Source organism: Plectrocnemia conspersa, unplaced genomic scaffold (assembly GCF_051122295.1).
Source record: "Plectrocnemia conspersa isolate PC_06_02 unplaced genomic scaffold, ASM5112229v1 ptg000006l, whole genome shotgun sequence".
NCBI classification, from domain to species: Eukaryota; Metazoa; Arthropoda; class Insecta; order Trichoptera; family Polycentropodidae; genus Plectrocnemia; species Plectrocnemia conspersa.
Window position 1 is genome coordinate 13,158,906 of NW_028277170.1, and position 20,383 is coordinate 13,179,288.

The following is a 20,383-nucleotide window of genomic DNA, read 5'->3' on the forward strand; positions in this document are numbered from 1 at the left end:
ATTGTCTCATTGTTAATGACCGTGACCAAAAACGTTCATTTAATAACAATGAGACAAACCATCATGGCACAAGAGGGATTTCTTTTGACAACACAACACGGGTCGTTAAGAGAATCTCTTTTGTGACAAAACGGCACAGACGCAATCAATTACCTCAATGCAAACCCTTTCCGAAAAATTCAAAAATTTGGAGCCAAGCAAAAAACTAGCTTTCGGAAATACACATCCGATTTCTCGATTGGCTAGGAGATCGATGCACAATCACGATTGGCCAGCTAGCATGCACCCCCCTAAACTAACTTTAAAAAATCCCTCGAAACTTTAGGTATGCCAAAAATAATAAATTTAAAAAATTTTGACAAAGTATTTAGTAATCTAATATTTTTAATAATTTATTAAACCACGTTTATGTTAATATTTGTAGAATCGTTTTCGGTCGATTTTTACCTTGGCACATTTATTATGATATTATTTAAATAAAAATAATAATTAAATACTAGCGGCTAGTACATGCCGGATGCAAATATAATTTAGACTAATAATAGTATTAAATTAATTATAAGTTTTAAATTACCTCTAATATGTTTCCAAATGTGCTAGGCAAGGTCCATTTGCAATTGATAGGTCCAAGATTATTCTCTGGCAGATTTAAAACTATCACATCAGATATAGAAATCGGACCGCCACATTCCACGGTATAATAATCTATAGTGTAGTTCATTGGTATGTTATTACTGCTGATCTATGAATAATGCACGCAATTTTTATATTTTAAATGAAAATAATAACAAATTAATAATAAATATGGTACCATTATACTGGTTTCATCTGCCGACGATGTAATGATTTCTGGTTTTTTCAACGTGTTGCACAAAGTCCCAATGATTTCATTGTCTATTAAAAACATTAATTACCTCGATAAGTTAGCAATATATTTACAAAATTGATATTGCTTCATTTATACTTAATACATAATATTAAATTTCGTGATACGTTTTACAAAATACAATAAAAGTGGTTGTAGGGGTTTCGAACACTTGCACAATTTGTTATGATTTAAATGACATTGTAACGACCATACGACCACAGTATTTTTCAACGACGGAAGAGAGATCTCGTTAGTAAACAATTGCGTAAATATTGCACGGATCACCTCATCTGCCCTAAAACGTATATCATCCACAAATACTGCTGAAAAAACTACTCTTTGCTTGGAAAGGATGCGCGCTAGACAATAAATTATATCCTGGCTTGCAAAGAAGGAGAGGCGTATCAAGAGAGATATGACGGAGTCACAGCATCAAAGACAAGCTAGGACACTGCATGTGTATGAGACGCATCAGCGGATCGTCCAGAATCATTACGAGAAAATATCACGATGGATGGGATCCACGAAATCACAGCTGAAAATAATACAACTTGACAAGCTTGAGAATGCTCTCTGACTTACAAGACCTGCCATTTTAACTTTATCGCCTGATATCTACATTTCTCTATATATAAATCAAATACAGTGATGTTAAGAACTAGAGCAAAAATTAAGCTTTAATTTAGTTGATTGCGAAATATGATTTGTGTCACAATTCATGGAATCAGATTATAATCAGTTAGAATAAAAGTCACCCAACGAAGTACAGGCGGCCCTCGGCTTTCGCACATAATTGGTTCCTGAAAATGTGTGCGAATGTTGAATGTTCGAAAGTAGAGGTAAGTAAAAAATAATTTATCAAGTAAATATTAGATGTTTAAGAGGCGTTTAAGAGACATGTTTAAGTGGGGTTTGCGGGTGTTTCCTTTGAAAAGTTATCAAGAGCTAACTGTTTTCCACTATTTTTTTTCTTTATGTCTTTATTGATCGCCCTACGCACTTGAGATATGCGTTTTCCATTGGTATCACAATCTTCCATAATATTTAAAAATTTGTCAAGATCCATGAAGGCTTCATTCATATTTTTCATTGTTAAAGAGTTTTCCAAAATAAACCTGTCTCATCTACATTAAATATTTGGCTAAAGGAATATTCTCCATCTTCAATTATTTTGGATAATTAAGAACTAAATTATTTTTAGCACCTTTATCCGCATCAGCCGATTCTCCAGTAAATTTAATATTATGAAAAGAATACCTCATTTTAAAATTGTAAAACCAATCGTTACTTGTTTGAAAACCCGCGTTAAAATCTTTTTTTGATCTATCCTTCCGATCTTTGTGCAAACAAAGAGCATTTGCTTGAATAATTTAAATACTCAGAGGTACATCTTTTTGATGTTGGTCATCGATCCATGATGACAAAGATTTTTCCATTTCATCCATGTTTTTTTGGAAACATATCTTTAAAGATTGTGAAAATATATCTTTAAATCCACAATTTTCAACGTATTCCTTAATTATATTTTTACTTTGCAAAATTGAACATATCGTAAACCTGTTTGTATCATACGAATGTCCGATTGAAGCAAAAGATTCACCGCTATCAGATATGTCTAATAATTTCCATCGTGTGAAGTTTACGACTCCTTGATTTATTTTTGTTCGTATCAACACTGAAGTTTTTCCGTTTCTCATTCATGTTTATAATTTTTTTCTTAAGAAAAAATTAAATTTAAAAAAATGTTTATTTTTTAAATGTGCGAAAATCGAAGGCCGCCTGTATTTGAGTAATTTATGGATGCTATTATTATAAATATAAATAAATTCCTTGTTTTATTGAAATTGTATTTTAATGAAATCTACTCAAGGAGATGTTACGTTTCTTTTGTAGCGATCATAACCAACACATATGAACAAATGTATAGATTAAAAGCAATAAAAAATTACAACATTGAATAAATCATATTAAAATACACATTTTCTTCTTAAGGCTATTTTTCATAGTCTTAGATATGAAATTGTCGATTGTCCTCGGACCTATTTTTGTTTATAAATTCAATACAAATGCAGCTTGTCTGAAAGGCAAATTATTTGTTTTGTTAGACACACTTTTTTTTTTAATACTTACCAGAATATACAAATATTCTAGACGTCGTGCGAAGACACTTGTTAAAAAAATGAAAACCAATTCGCAATGGAATTGGCGGCTGCATAAATAATTTTGAGAATATTAGTACGAATGTCGAATTTTTTCTGGCGCCTGAAGGTCTACGTCGAGAGTATTCACAATTGTATGCAATTTGCTTGCTTGGCGGTAAAATTTGCCCGCTTGCTTCCAGATCCCTACTACCGCAAACTAAAATATAAAAAATGAAAAATACGTTAATGTTGTTAGCTGTAAAATTGCAGTATCTCGTTATAATTGCACTTGTAAAAAAAAAACACATTTTTATAATTACAATTCTTGAGTAGGGAACAATTTTCACAACACGCTTAATCAGAGTATATTAAATTGTAATAAAATTAGGTTTATGTTTAAACTGATATGTGTTTTTGTGATTTATTACCATTATTTTATGAATTAACTATGTTAAAATATGCCAATGGAAAAACGATAATGTTGTATATGGATTAACTTGAACAACAGAAAAATATATTAGTATTATCATATTGAACTCTTAGATCTAGGAACATAACCTTCTACCAATTTTAAAATGAATCCAAGAAAAATACATGAATTCATAGAATTCAGCATAGTAAGAAGAATATTGACTAAATTTACCAGAGCATGCTCAGATCTTTTTTCCCACCACTCTTCAATAATTGTTACAATATACAGTGAAGTTATAACAAAAAACAAAAATCCACAACTCCATACAACAACAAAAAACCGATTAGGATGATTTCAAAAAAAACATTAAACGAAAGAATAAGTTGTAATCTATCACAAAAAACTCCTGATACAGAAAAAAGATACAAAAAATGAAATTTAATATTTATATAAAAATACACAGGATGCAGCATGGAGAGATCTTTTTTTTTGTAAAATCAAATTACTTAAACAGTTCAAAAAATATTAAAGACAAACTCCTTGAAAAATAAAGCTTATAAAAAATGACAATTTAGTCGATCGCCTTACGACGAAACAAAATTAAACAAAAAATAAAAAAACTATTTATCAAAGAAAATAATAAGGTAATCCAAGTATATTTTAAAAGCGTTACTGCTACAGAGTCCACATAATATTCATTTTGATAGGTAACAAAGAGAATATTAACCAAGCAAAAAACTGGCTTTCGAAATACACATGCGATTTCTCGAATTCTAAGAAGCCACTGCAGCGATTGGTTACAAGATCGATGCACAATCGTGATTGGTCCGCTAGCGTCCATCCTTTTAAAGGATATAAGCCCGGACTCCGAAGAGAAGAGAGAGGGCCGACGGCCCAAGGCAGACGGAAGCTACGGCTGAGGCACGAGACAAGAGACGTCACCAGCAGAGCCAGCGACGCAGACAACTAGAGAATGATCTACCAGCAGCCATTCGGAGGAACTAGCCACGCGCCCTCGCCGACAGACCTGCATATCACACCTGACACTTGTCGCACGCAGCCACAGAGCCCTGAGACATAAGCACCTGCACACCTTCATTGCAAGATACGTCACCCCGTAATCGTCCATAGTCAAAATTGTAATTATAACTTAATAAACGATCTAATAGGATTCACCGAAGAGTCTCATTGGCCGCGAGGTCAACCACCCCTAGGGCTAGGCCCTCTAAATAACTAATCGTAGATTTAAGAGTGTAAATATATTAAAACTAACAAATAAATTTAATTAACATAAGCAATATCATGCGATTAGATTATAATAACTTAAATAAATTAAAAGAAGCCTCCAGTGGGAGACTTCCTACATGTTATTTTTATTTTTCCTTCTCCAAGTGTCTAGTTGCTGAGAGAAAAGAATAAGAAGAAATAACAATTTACTTATACATATATCTTGAGAATTGATTATTGTCCAAGTAGACAGATTGCTTTTTAATAATGAAAAATATCTAAGGATGAGCGTTTAATCATCGTATCTTTCGTGTTTTTATGTAGAAGACAGTGCTTCGTTGTCAAACTAAAATACGGTAGCTCTCCAAGGATCGTTTCTAAGCATGGTTTTTGAATTTCGTGAAGAGATTATATAGTTACTTACTAACCAAAAACTGTGATTTAGTTAAAGCCTTTAAAAAAATTGATTTATGCTTTAATTTATATACGTTTATACTCACTTGTAGGTTTTTCTGACGTGTAACGTGCTTTGAATCGTGATTTGAAAATCTTAGATCTCATCGTCCAAAAAGTTACCAACATCACGTTTCTAGTGGATTCAATGAAGGTATCGTTATAATTTCTCTGAATAGGCGATCCGAATTTGAAGTCATTGTAATACTGGAAATAATTGATGAAACTGTAAATGCGCTCGTTTCGATGAAAATGTCCTGTTGATATGGATTACTTACTCCAAATCTTGATACACCTAGTTTTTCAATCGGTTCCAAGATTTCCAAAGTTACCCTTCTGCCATCAGGTACTGTTATGCGCCACTCACAATACATGGATATTACGTCCGTCAGAATATCGTATTGCGTTGAAATAATTCCCTCGGGAGAGTTGTAAGATCCACCACATTCTGAAATATAAATTCATGTGTCGTTAAATCTTATTTTATTTGTCTCCGTTTTAAGCTTTATTGACTTTTTTGAACTAGATCATGCGATTTAATGCTGTTGGATTTTTTAAGGGTTACGCAGAGTCGTATCTAAATCAAAAAACTGGTAAAGTTTGAGCACATAAAAACCAACAGCCGCCAAATTATTGCCGAGATACCGCCAGAAATGTACGAAAAAGTCGTACTGCTGCAAAGGTCCAGAAGTGGCTATTTATTTATTTTTTATTTCGGCATCTGCGTTTTAATTCAATTATCATTCTGTATATACAAATTTATATTTCTGGAATATATATAATTAGTATCAAAAAAGATTTTTATATGTAGCAAAAAATATTCAATAAATAATACTAGATTGTATTTTATCTAAAGATAAGTAAAGATAATAAGTCTGATATTAATTTTTATTGTCAAATGTACAGAACAATGCAGCATATTCAATATTAATCAGTATACATAGTCCGTTGTATGTATAATATCTCTCGTAAAAATTATAATTTTTATTTTAATAAAAAAAGAGAAAATATTTAATAGTTAATTTATATGAACCAAGATTTTATACGTTTTATTATGCAAAACATTGTTGAAGTGCACTTACTTTCTTTGGAAGCATTATATGTCATAGTAAATCTGAAATTGGTTTTCTTCAAGACTTGCTTCTTTCCTTTTAATCTAACCCCTATGTGTGAAGACATCGATCTGTAAGTTCCCGAATTCAATTCGCATAACTTTCCTATTGGTATTTCTGAAAACAAAACAATATGAATTAACAGTTTTGCATACACATATGCTAGTTAAACGTGCAAAACCGTTAGATTGGGTCACTTTTATACTTTTACTGAAAAATAAAAATTGCAAATAAGAAATCAAGATTGTCGCAGCAAATGATAGCACTAAATGTGATTGCTTCTTTTCCAATTGTATTAGTGTGTGATTATGATTGATTATAAAAATAGTGTTACGAATTAAAAATAACTTTAAATTATCATTATTTTAGAATAATCAGAATTATAAATTATCTAGGATGATCAACAAAAATATATTGGTAATTTATGTACATTTTATATATACTTCTTTTGCTTTTAACGGGTACAATGATAGTTAGTATAAAAAATAATATGTAATAAAGGTATAAAAAATAGTAGACTTCCATATTTTAAGTGAATGAGTATTACCAGTTTCGTTTGAAGGTATTATGTCAAATATTTCTACGCTTGCATTTTCGCAAGAATTTGAAATCCATTCTAAATTTGCTGTAATCGCAAAAGTGTGATCTTTCAAAGTTATGATGTTCCACAAGCATTCTATATCTTCACTGGCAGAGAATAGTTGTAAGAAGTATGGTGAATCAATTTTGCCCTGTGATGCATATAGAGTTCCTCCACAGATATCTAAAAATTAAATATATAATGATTATATAGTTACCATGCATTCGTGTATTTGTACGGTCGTTCCCACATTGAATTGGCCCGAGTAAATTGTTGTGCGAATATGATATAATTTTTATTATATGTAGTAAAAAAGTCTGTAATACTTTTTCGAAGTTTTGTCTTTTGTTGTTTAAATGGTGCAAAGCCTAATTTAATATGTATTAAAAATGAGATAAACATATAAAATACTAATTTTTGTGTGAATATAAATAAATTGTCTAGAAAAACTAAACTTAATTGAAATATAAAACTTCTGATGAATGTTGGATCTTGTATAGAAATATGCTACAAAAATTTAGATTTCTGTAATGAAATAATAATTACATATACACATTGTAAAGGCTCTCTTGTTACGATTTTAGAAAATTTGAATACAGTAACTTGCATTATAAACCTCACTTCTCTACAAAATTATTCTCTTTTTTTACCCTATAACTAATATAAACTGAGATATATTTTTTATTTAATTTTTGACAGCCGTCTGTGGCAAAAAAATATATTTTATTTTAAAAGTTCTCTTTTTCGCGCGTCTCTATATTTCTGTCCATATATGTACAATATATCACTTAAAAAAGTTGGTCCCTATTAGTCTCTTGTATGTATTATATATTCGATCACATAGTTTCATCTGAAAATATTATTATTGAACATTCTGAAGTGTTTCAAAGTTACAATTGAACGATTATTGTGTCAACATCTGTGTACATATTGCAAATTTAAGTTAAATTTAAATTGCCATATTCATCAAAAGCTTCATATTCACTTTGTTTAGGATCTTTTCGATTTATTTTTATTAAAATATAAGGTCTAGATTGCTTTATATTTTTTTGCGCCTCTGGTTTCTCTTTGTTTTTTCTTAAACATCCAAAATCATCAAAAATCGTTTAAAAATTATAGATACAGCTTTTTTGCTTACCTACTGAATATTGTAATACAGATAAATTCGACAAGTATTTTCCATCTGACGATGAGAACAAAAAAAATTTTGGATTGTACAAAAAAGTGGTACGATTTTTGGCAATACTCAAACAAGATTCAAAAAATTTTATGAAAAAGGTAAAAAATATACTTCAATAAATTAAAATTGTACTTCTTTATATTTCCCAGCCATATTTGCGTCATTGTTATAGCACTGAGGTATAAAATATTTAACATCAAAGGTACAAAATTTCTTGACCTTTTTTTGATGGAAAAATTACCATGTTCTGTAATTTTAACGTGTATCATATTTTGAGGTATTGCGTCTGTGGTGGCTCGGACAGATCCGTCAGATGTCCGACGGGCAAATCCGTACGTGTGTATAATATTCTTAGGCACTGTGAGCACTCTGTAGTACAATTGAAATACATGTAAAAGTATTTTGCCTTATGAATTTCATTCAAAATATTTTTTCTTACTACACTGGGAAGTAGTATTATTTAATTTTGAATCTTATTCCCAGTTAGGTTTTTTCTTCTTGAATGTTTCACGGCTTTTACATAGTAGAGTGATTTTGGGTTAATAATTATTTAATTGATAGTTTTAATAAATATGCAGCAATCTTTACTGCATTCATTTCAAATTTGATAAAACTTGTAATGCCGATTTGACCGTTGTGTTTAATAAAATTATAGCCCTAGTAAATACAATTAGTTTATTATTATTTAATTTAGAAATATTAATTTAGAAAACTGATAAGTTGGTAAATAGAATCGGAATCACATTTACTTGTATAGATTCAGTTGAAAATTATAAGCAGAAAAGGGACGAGTGTATTATGTTTATAGAGTATGCAACGATAGTCGTTGGGGGAATTTAAAATGCTCTATTAAGAACGGAGTCATTTCCATTTGAAGATTATTCCGAATGCTACGATGTATGTATGTTATTCTCAGAAAGAATTACCTTTGCAGTTATTTGTATAATCTTTAAGCCGCATTTTCAATTGAAACAAGTTTTTGTATAAGAACTGTATGATCAACTTTGATGCAGACGAAAATTATTAAATAAAACAAAAGTATCAAAATATTACATAAGTACGAAGTATTTGCACAATTATAAGAGGCCATTTTAATGCGGTTCCGATCGTTTGTATTATACCTATGGATAAATTAGCTTTAAATCCATTCTTTGGGTCATTGATGTTTGTGGCGAAATTTATGTAACCAATGTTACCAGTAGTTTTTACTGTTGGTGGTTTTTTGTCAGAACAATATCTTCCAATGAAATCGGAAAATTCTGTACCACCATCGCGAATTTCGATAAATTCATCTTGGCATCTGAAAAAAATATTGGTTGGTGTGTTTATAAATATAATAATTTGCAATAATATACAAAAAATAATCTACATAAAATGATATATACACGATAATATCACGAATTTATTTTAAGCCCTTGACCCTTGGCAAGAATCATCAGCATTACAAATAAGTAGCTCACCATACGTAATTTTATTGATAAAAATATTTTAAGAAATTACCCTTCGCTTTCAGTGAGATCAAATCTATCTATGAAGTCGATTTTTAACCTTTCACCAGCGGGAACCATCACAGTCCAAGTACACTGTGTATGGGGATTTGGAATATTAGGATAATTTGGTGATGAGATTTCTATAGTGGGATTTTCATGTCCCAGGACTATATTTTCATCACATTGGTATGACTCTTCATTGAACTCTAATGTGGATATTGGCTAAAAGAAAAAAAAAACACAAATTATAACCTTGACAATAATAATTATAGAACAAATATTATATTTTCTACCACTACAGCTATAAGTCAATGCATTAGAAAGTAGTAAACATATTTTCAATAGTAATATACATATGAGAAGGGAATGCAATCTGAGCTAAAATTCTTAAACTAGGATTTTGGGTTGTGATCGTTTCATTACAATCCCGGGCATTTAAAAAAAATAAATCGAAAATGGCATTTTTGATTCGGTTTACCTTATTTTATGATTATTTTTAAGTGAAATAAAAAATATTAATTCTATCTCAACATTTTTAAATAACGCACAACATCTAAAAAAAAAAGGACATCTTTTATGTAGAAGGCTCTATAACAATAGTTTTTGGTATGACCATATGTTTGACATTTCATACATTGTGGTATTTATTTTTTATCGCGTGAAGTTGCAATACTTATAATTACTAACAAAAATGTCCATAACCTTGGAGAGAATGTTGAGCAATTTAAAAGCTATATATATGGCTCATTTTTTTCAAAACATCTTTATTCAATGGCGAATTAATTTCATAAAAATAATTAATGACTAGATTTCTTTAATAATCTGTCCTACAAACACTGGTAGATAAAATAGTTTATATGATTGACCGCGTACTTACACTTCGGATATCCATCAATTGCATTTTGGCGTATAAATGATTTCCACTAGTAGATGGAATGCTTAGAAAATAATCTCTTCCACAATACTTTCCCTGTCCCAAAATTGGAGAATCATGCGATATTCCGTCTCTTAGCTTGAACACAAAAAAAAAACAAAAAAATATATTTATTAACATTCAAGTTCAAAGCTCAATGATAGTATAATACCATGACGTAGTTCGAGCAGTTGAATTCAGAATTAGAAATGTTGAAATTGGTAAATTTTGCTTTGATTGTTCGGCCAGTTTTCACTTGAATTTTCCACGTGCAATTTATTCGATGCCAATTAAACATTAAAAATGTCGGTTTGATAATACCAGAAGACTCCTTTATTTCAGAACCACATCCTACAACATATAAAATAATTGTACTAACTTCATATAATAATAAATAACATATATTATGACCATAATATCAAAGCAAAAATATTTTATTTCTGCTATTAGAATATACATTTTTTCACGTTTTTTAACAGCTTAACGACCGAGGACTCACCCACGAGTCCTGAGAGAACCTTTTGCAGCGGCCGAGGACTCGCCCATGCGTCCTGCGTCACGCGTCTTCTTTTATTAAAAATACACTATAATACAATACAGTTTACCCCTATATTATAATGCGAGATGGTATTATACTATTTCTACATAATATAAGATATAAAATAAATTATATTTTACTTTAATTTTTCGTAAAAAGAGTCTTTTTATCCCACTGCGTCGCAATGCAACGAGTCGTCGCCTATTTTAGTTTGTTATATTCTAATATTTTTGGGTTGTTTGGTAACGGTTCTCCAAGCCGCTCCCACTTACAGTGACCATATTTTTTGCATTATGGAATATTATATTTTTATTTATTGTTGTTGTTATTAATAAGTGATAATTTGTAGTAAAAGTTAGTTAATAATAATAAAAACAGTGAATTGCGTATTTACAAAACTAGTTAAATAAACATTAAAGAAATTTTTGAAATTTGACAACGTTGATTAGTGAACGATTTTTTTTGAGCACCACATTAGCTTAAAAATGTGATAATTAAATTAATAACGTGTATGTTTAAATGCTTCTAAATTTTTTTGTATAAACGATTTATAAAAAATATTCATTTATAATAAATAATAATTTGCACTCTCTAAATTTTTTGGCGTCCATTTTCTGCGTACAACTGTTTCGAACACATTTATTTTCATAATTACACTGAGTGATACGTGTAAAAACATTTGTCATTATGAAGAAAATGAACTGGGTGAGTGCAAATTTGTCACACGCGGTCTATGTTCACGTAGACTTGAATTAGAATTACTTTCGCACACATCACTATGTTCACAATCACTGGGGGGCGTTGGACAACGCGTCTTCAAAATTTTCCAAAAAGGTTTAATTTCTTTCGTCCATTTTTCCGTGATTGAAAATAAAATTTTTAAATCAAAATCACAATCACAAAAGATCACAGAGAGAAGAGCAATTTTCGCGATACGTTTCGACCGATAGTTTAGAAGACACTAAATATACTGCATTACTTCGATTATAAAATGCATTTTTTTATCTTTGTGGAATTCCCGAATTTGGGAATTCCACAATAAAAAAAGTGTCATATACCCTAATAGATGAATTCTTAAAAGGTATTCACAAGGTAAGCTGATAAGACGGGACAGGTAGTGGCGATTTACCCTTTTAGAATAACATTGATTGTAATTTATAGTAAATATTTAATATTATATTTGTAAACAAGTTTTTTTTCGTTATATCACTTAATTATGCGGCCCACATATTTAGAAACACTCGTTAAATGAAGTAATTACAATATATTTATGCAAAAATCATAAGGAAGCTACAAATTAAATTTCGATAAAATATATTATTTGGTTTACAAGTTATAGGGAATTTACTAAAAAAGGTAATTTTTTGCTATTATTCCGCGAAATCTCCCGGCCACCAAGGAAAGTTCGGCAAAAAACTCCGGGCGTTAAGCTGGTAAAAAATATAGTGCTTAGATGTGTTATAAGATTAAGAATAATAAATTAACAATAACATTAGATAAAATCGTAAACTATTTTTTTTAATAATAATTTATTAAATAAAATATTATCATAATATTTTTGTTAATCGCTAAACACCTTGTAGTGTATGCGAATATTGTGGGCTAATCTAACTTGTGTTTCATGTAAATAACCAATACAAAATTAAGTAGAAAATATCTTTCCTAAGATTAGAGCCAATCTATCTATTGCAAGTGCAGGTAGTAAATTGTCAACAATGAACCTTTTAGAAATGGGTGTTGGCCTTCACTCAAAGCATACAATATAATTAGAAAGAAACTGTTCTGAGAATTTATGTTTGGTTTTTTGTTTATATCACCTATATAATACCAAATTATTATTATGGAAAGAATGAAAATGATGAATATAAAATATATTGAAAGCATACATGTTACTTTTAATTTATTTAAGTGCAATAAGCCAAATATTTTTAGTGAAGTGTACCGTAAATTTATTTCATGAGTATGGGCATACAAATGGCTAGACACGGTGGCCCAGAAATAACAAATCAAAATTTTTATTTTTAAATTTTAAAAGTGATAAAAAATCAGGTAATTAATACCAATCTATTGAAGAGTCTCACTTACTTTGTATTTGTAAGATGTTTGCCAATGATATAAATTTGTTTTCGAAACTATTATTTTAAACAAGTTGAACCCACAGGTTTAGAAACACTGGTTAAATGACGTAATTGACAGGTATTTATGCGAAAAATCATAAGGAAGCTACATATTAAATTTGAATACAATATCTTAATTGGTTTACATGTTATAGGGAATTTACTGAAAAAGATAATTGTTAGCCATTTTTCCGTGAGATCGCCCGGCCACCAAGCAAATTTTGGCAAATAAATACCGGTCGTTAAGCTGTTTTAATACCAAAAACACATCTCCATTTTCAGAAAAACACAGGATAGATATTTTTTTTTGTAAATAAAATCCATAATATATAAAAATAACGGTATTTAGATACATATCACATCATCACGAGTTGTACAGATCTAAGTTTCATATTCATATTTGAGAGCTTACAAATCTTGTCTTTGTACTAAAAAGACGATATATTTAGATGTTTCTTTTAGCCTTTATAAATTTTACAAAATCATCTCGATATTATGTGATTTTACTACTAGAACAGCGACCACATTTTTTATTAATATTATTAATATAACATAAATTTTCTTTATGCATATTTAGTATTTAAAGAAAACACTAACCGGCGTTAATGGTTCCTTCGAAACCAGTCTTTGTCGTAGTAGAATCAGTAATAAACTCAATCTTCATTTTGTTGCTGGTTGTTTCGATCAATTGCCCTATAATACTACTCATGCAATAGTCACCTATTTTAGTCCAAATATTGCTGTGACTGTTTCCTGAATAGACTCGAACCTAAAAAACGTATTTAGCAGTAATTCAATTAATAATAAAATGATTTTATACGACGGAAATATATAATGTTTCAATCAATAAATATCAGAGTGCTGTTATTGATACTTGATTTTCGAAGCAATACTCTCCAAATATAAGAACAAAAAATTACACCGGAATAAAATTAAAAAAAATGTAATTGCAAATGGGGCAAATATTCGAAATGAATTTTTGCAAATAAATACTTCCGGAAGAAGTGAGCGGATTAATATATAACAAGTAAATACCTTGTCCATAAAGCAAGTACTGTCCGCTTCTAAATTCATTGTTTGAAATGAGAGAATCAAATGGTTGTATGGTTGAGTTTCATAAATCCAAGAACACATTAGGTTGTTTTCGTATTTTCCCGGATATCCCGGTGAGGTGATTTTTTCAATTTTTTTGTCGACGAATTTGATAACACTAGAGCCGCATGTCTCTGTAAACAATGAATTCACTTTAGATTTTCCACTTGAATAATTAAAAAGATATTCTGAACATTACGATTTTTTATTTCTTCTTCGTTATCGAAGTTATCGTAATCTATGGTGTTCCAATTTAATAAAAATACTGTTCCCATTCTTCCATTTCCCGTTTTAAGTTCGATGTACATAATGTTTGAAGTACTTTCAATAGGATCGGGCTTTATAACTCCGCATGTATTTAGCACTTGTTTGGATTTTTCATCGAAGCCATCATATATCTGTAGTAACAATAACATTTTCAATTTTTCAATAATCCATTAGTACAGTTTCTAAACATTTTACTGACATACATGTCGCAACTCGTCGCAATTTTTTTATATATTTTTTTTTAATAAAATCTTTTTAATAAGTTGTAGCAAGTTTGGCCATATTTTTTATTACAAAATATATTTAATAAAGGGCAATAAAATATTTATTGATTCATTTTCCATATAAAAGACACTTATTATTCATTATTTATTCTAAATATTTTGGTCTAATCTGTATATTATATATTAATATAAGAATTCAAGCTGTTAAACAGTCAGTGTAAACTATAATATAGAATAATAATTATTTGCCTTTTATATTTAATAATTATCCACGCTTACTGATTCAATAATTGCTCTTAATATTGGCACATGCGAAATATTTACAATGATCTATATTAAATCAGCAACCGTTATACGTACTGATAAGCGATGTGTACAAGCTCCATTTAAATCAATATCTGTGGCAGAAAATTGTACGAATGTAATTGATATCCTCTCGTTCAGATTGACTAAAATTCTCCAATGGAAAACGCCTTCTCTTCTATACGGCATTGGATAAAGAGGTGAAGCGATAGAGCCAGATACTTGACCAGATATGTCATAGTCTTGAACTAAGTAACAAAAAAAAATTAACGGATCGAAGATTATAGTGTAAATGCTAAAAACATACCATAAGAGAAATCGGCGACGAATCCAGACGCGGTGCCTTCTTCGTCACTGTGGAATTTAATCCAAAGATTTTTACCAGATATGGAATCATCAGGAATGTTTTCACAGAAAGTTCCTGTAGATATTTAAAAGTTTGTATAGTTATAAATGCACAAAAAGAGCATGAGCCACAAACATATATTTTTCAAATAAAAAAGGCAGACTACTGTAATACAATATATAACATAATAGACATACGATTAAGATCAAGTATTATTTATTTTTTAGTTTTTAAAATTAAATATAGTCCGAGATTATATCACCTATCAGTTTTCCGCTTTCGTCATTTTCTCTAATTTCCAAATAATCAGAATCACAATTTTCGCTCACTTCTATGTCAAATTTGGTGAACGATATTTTAATTTGATTTCCTGGTGCCACTATAAACGTCCAAAAACATTCCATATTTAATGGATATGAGTCTGGGTAAAACGGAGATGTGAAAGCACCATTTTCCGAAGTCAAATTACCTCCACAAGCTTAAAAACACACAAGCAAACATAAATCATAAATAAAATACGTACTATTATAATAAGTGTTGGAGTTTAAATATATTACCAGTTTCTAGTACGGAATAGAAGGCTGAAAACGTTCCATAATAATGACGCGGTCTTAGCATGATTGTTAAGGCATTTCCATTACTAACTAGAGTGTGTGGTACTTTATTTCCACAATATCTTCCCATAACTGGTGCTGTTATTGATTTGCCATTATAGACCTGCGTTCAATAAATAGCACCGTATATAACACATTTGATATCGGAAAAATGTTATTAATTATAATTTAATTTCACTGAAATTGCAAAAAACATTTTTGTAAAACAATGTTATATTGTAAAAATAACTCACCTCTGTGTATTCTTGACCGCATTTTGTATTATTCACATTTTCAGAATCTGAGAGCAAATCCATGTAAGTAAAAGTCAAAGACACTCGAGCACCTAAATATATAAATTATGTTGTGATTATTTGTTTCATAAACATTGGTCCTATCAGGATTATTGTATTTATATAATAGATATTTCATAAACATTGGTCCTATCAGAATTTATATATGTATATAATAGAAACTAGTTAATTGCGCACTGTACGACATCTCTGCGGATGCGTATTATCAATTAGAGTATGCGTGAGGCGAAAATCATCCATTATTATTCGAATTACTTGCTCGGATGGACATTTATGTCAACCGTAAAATGGACGTAGCGCACTTTACGTTTAAAGCAATAAATAATAATTTTATTCGCCTTACATGTATTTTCATTTAGTACGATTTAACACTTTTTATTTTGGGTTGCCAAAAAAATTGTGTAGATAATTGATTTTATATTGTATGCCAAACAATATACCATGTGGTAAATTCTGACGTTTAAGTATTTAAAAATAATACCTTGATCAGTACCCACGATAGTCCAAGTGCAATCGGTTAGTCCTGTAGTATGAAGTGTTTCAGAATTAAAAGAAATAATTCCTTCCGAATTCGTTTCAATGTTCATTCCACATATCTGTTGAATAAGTAATAATAATGGTGAAAGTTAAATGCTGATGATTGGGTTTTAATATTTTTTAAAGTATACATACATATATATACAATCTTTTCCGTAATAGTTAGCACATTTAAAACTAAAGATATGTAGTCAGTTTGTGGCTTGATATTTAAAATGGATTATTATATAGTAGTAAAACAACTTGTACTGACTGACAGCCCGCTAAACGAATCATTTTTTTGAAATGAAATTTGAAAAAAAAGTTTACCTCAGACATTTTTGTTCGCTTATGGATGCTGATGAGAGTTACAAAAATAAACAAGAACGCTCCTTTTTATGGGCTCCTTAAAGGTTTACTAAAGAAAATATGCCCCGCTGACTAAAATATGTTGGAAAGCGCTGTTGTATATCATGTTAATATAAAAAAATATGTACCCTCAATAAAAAATAATTATTTTAATGCAATAATTATCATCGATTAACATTAAGTCCGTAGATGTATCTTAAAACCATTTCCACCATTAATTTTAGCATCTTATAGCTATGAAAAATAGTAAGCGTTTTAGTTGCTTTAATTTGTTGATTAATATTGAAAAGTTAACTTCATAATCTCATTGAATTCTATATACAGGGTGAGCCATAAGCTTTTGCATTATTTAAATCGCTTCTGAGCTTCTGAATTTTTGGTCCTTGAAAATTTAATCGCAATAGTTCGCTTCACGGGGGAGCAACCAGCGTTCTACATAAAACAATTTTACAAAAACAATGACCCTCATGTGATTGTTTGGCGCTTGTTTTGCGCTCACGGGTTCAATGGGTTTTATCATTTTGATTGGTGACAGTATAAACTGTAGGGTATTTCTATGTATAAAAAAAAAATGTTCACCATAGAGTAAGAAGCTTTAAATCCTTTGGCAGTTTCTCCAAATGATGTAACGGCAAACTCCACGAGCATTTTATTAGATGTCGATATCACACTTTGATTTGGTGTTGATGAGAGGTTACAAAATTTTTGCAATAGTGTCACGTTGCTTGGTGTGTCACCTTCGTAAACCTGTAAAGCACGTGACACATAATTAAATTTATATACATATATACAATCATAAATGTATTTAAAAAATAGCACATACTTTAATGTAATCAAAACAATCAAAAATATTATTTAGGTCATAATCGAGAAAAGTGAAGTTGACACGATGGAGTTCCGGCACTGTGATGTACCAATAACATAAACCAATCGTTTTGTAGTTCATAGGATAATTTGGCGATGTAATGACACCATTTACTCCCGAAAACTTTCCTCCGCACTCTGAAATAACACATAAATACATTAAATAAACATTTAACTAATTAAATTGGTTTGATGCCGTAATATTGAGTTAATATTTTTTTGGAGCTGATCCTAAAATATTTTCGATCTGGCCATTTACAAAAAAAATTTGCTGACACGATCATTAAAATTTTTTCAATGCTATTCTGCCTTTATTTATTGTCTAAAATCATGACACCAATTTGCATGTTCACAACAGAACAAAGCTATGGATTATTTTTGGCATTAGTTGTTTTATTCGCGCTGAAAAAAGTATCTATGAAACTATGCATTAAGCAATATTAATAATTAACACTACAAAGCAAAAATTAAAGCCTGAAAATCCTGGGTTGTCAACCGAGTAAATAAAAGATCGGTTCCCTTTGGATATTTACTCTCCGAATATATGTACATAGTAAAATTCTTTATCAAACCTGCTGGCACGGAGTCAAAGGTCACATTTAATCTCCGACCAATTGTTTTCTCAGCTATGAACCTAATGTATGCGTTGTTGGTTGAAGACGTGAATATCTGAGTATGGACTTGCTGTTTGCAAGTATAGAACAATGATTGTGCTTGATCATCTCTTCCATTGAAGACAACGAGTGCTCCCGTCGAACACGGAGCACTTGAAGTAGCTTCAAAATTAATTATTGTGATTTGTACCGAACTTCCTTCTTCTACTTGAATATGCCAATCGCATTGAACGTCATAAGCGAATTTGTTCGGAAAGCCAGGCGAAGTCAACTCTCCTTTGGGCCTTTTTATTTTACCTCCGCACCCTGAGATTAGCCGATTATATAGAAAAGTAAAAAAATATGTATTTGAATATTACAAAAAATACGTATGTATCTTGCATACCAAACAATGTCCATTCCAATCTAAATCCAGACTTCTCCAAATAGCGATCGCTGAAGAAATGTATTAAGGTTTTATTGCTAGTTGATGTATATCTTTTTGGCATGATTGTACCGTAATAAATCACAGGTTTATTTTCACTATCATCAATCTGAAATTTGACAATTATATACTTTAATAGGAGATTTTATTAAATATCATTAAATAGGTAAAAACAAAAATTTTAATAACTATGGCTTGGTTTTAAGAAAATTGATAATGTTATGAATTTTATTTATATATATATTTGTAATGGTTTGTAATTAGTGTAATATACTTTCTTAATTTAAATTTATTTAGGATAAAATACATATATAACATGGACATATGTTTTAAACGGTTCCATTACAAAATGGCGCAGAACAAAACAGCGCAGCGACAAAGCACTGCGAGAAAAATGGCGCTAATAAAAAAAATAAAAACAGGAATAATGTATACAAAAAAACCGATAAAACACAGTAGCGATGAAATAATAACCGTTCCTAAATATTTTTTTATGTAAATGTACATTTGCATTTTCACTAATCTTTCGACATTATTAAATTTAATCTATCGATTCTCGTTATTACGTTTTAGGAAAGTTTAAATATATAACTTATTTATTTTTCAATTTAAGTAAACTACCGCAAAAAAATAGTTAGGATCAAAGCCGCGTGTCATGCTCCAAAAATTCTTCAGAAAAATATATTTTTGATGTGACATTGAATTGACCAGAATATGACCGCCCGAGAAGTTTTTTTTACAATATTTAAGGTGTGCCAGGATTGAAGTTTTTCTTCATAATTGTTCAAGCAAAGAATGTTACTGTCCATTTGTAATGATACGTTCCTGACAATAACAGTGGAGGCAAAGCGATATCAGTAGACAAATAATAATAAATACGTAACTTCGGCTCAACCAAGCGATTACCAGTTTGATGATTTCACTATAAGATTTTTTTAGCCGAATTTTGAGGCAAGTTTTTTTTTTAACCATTTTAGTGAATATGATAAATTCGTTGCTGTAAATACACAGTTTTACGTGGGTTTATGTTTGATGACTTGTTTTTGTTATATACATACCTCTAAACGGTCATAATCTTTGTATAGCACATGAGAAGTTTCGACAACGCCTATCGAATAAGAAACGAGATGGGAATCGATGTCGAAGTGACTGAATGTAATGTTGATCTTATTTCCAGTGGGTACTGAAATGTTCCAATTGCAATCCGAGTAGGATGGATACCTTGATGGGAAATTAGGACTTTCGATGACACCTCCAAAGCCATGCAAATTCAAGTTGCAGACTGAAATACATAATTTAATCAATTATATTTTGAACTATATTAAAATTGTATAAAAGTACCAATATCATTATTTTTTGTTCAGTTAAAAAAAAATATACAAATAGAATGTTAGCTGTAAATATAAATAATATAATTTTTTACATT

The 20,383-nt window shown here is 30.1% G+C and overlaps 1 protein-coding gene across 1 annotated transcript in view; it reads right to left on the reverse strand.

Annotated features, from left to right (window-relative positions):
* LOC148234278 (cubilin homolog) overlaps nt 1-20,383 on the reverse strand; it is a 54,679-nt gene that overhangs the window by 10,814 nt on the left and 23,482 nt on the right. The window contains exons 23-47 of the mRNA XM_088187742.1: nt 20,016-20,239; nt 18,919-19,066; nt 18,492-18,839; nt 17,879-18,057; nt 17,635-17,802; nt 16,652-16,766; nt 16,111-16,202; nt 15,821-15,980; nt 15,526-15,741; nt 15,225-15,338; nt 14,975-15,165; nt 14,323-14,521; nt 14,067-14,257; nt 13,629-13,800; nt 10,549-10,727; nt 10,341-10,475; nt 9,474-9,685; nt 9,095-9,273; nt 6,761-6,976; nt 6,184-6,330; nt 5,380-5,549; nt 5,149-5,308; nt 2,999-3,226; nt 812-894; nt 575-742 (exon numbers count right to left, since the gene is read on the reverse strand). Coding sequence (XP_088043868.1) covers nt 575-742; nt 812-894; nt 2,999-3,226; nt 5,149-5,308; nt 5,380-5,549; nt 6,184-6,330; nt 6,761-6,976; nt 9,095-9,273; nt 9,474-9,685; nt 10,341-10,475; nt 10,549-10,727; nt 13,629-13,800; nt 14,067-14,257; nt 14,323-14,521; nt 14,975-15,165; nt 15,225-15,338; nt 15,526-15,741; nt 15,821-15,980; nt 16,111-16,202; nt 16,652-16,766; nt 17,635-17,802; nt 17,879-18,057; nt 18,492-18,839; nt 18,919-19,066; nt 20,016-20,239 — 4,394 coding nt within the window. The remainder of the gene's footprint in view (nt 1-574; nt 743-811; nt 895-2,998; nt 3,227-5,148; nt 5,309-5,379; nt 5,550-6,183; nt 6,331-6,760; nt 6,977-9,094; nt 9,274-9,473; nt 9,686-10,340; nt 10,476-10,548; nt 10,728-13,628; nt 13,801-14,066; nt 14,258-14,322; nt 14,522-14,974; nt 15,166-15,224; nt 15,339-15,525; nt 15,742-15,820; nt 15,981-16,110; nt 16,203-16,651; nt 16,767-17,634; nt 17,803-17,878; nt 18,058-18,491; nt 18,840-18,918; nt 19,067-20,015; nt 20,240-20,383) is intronic.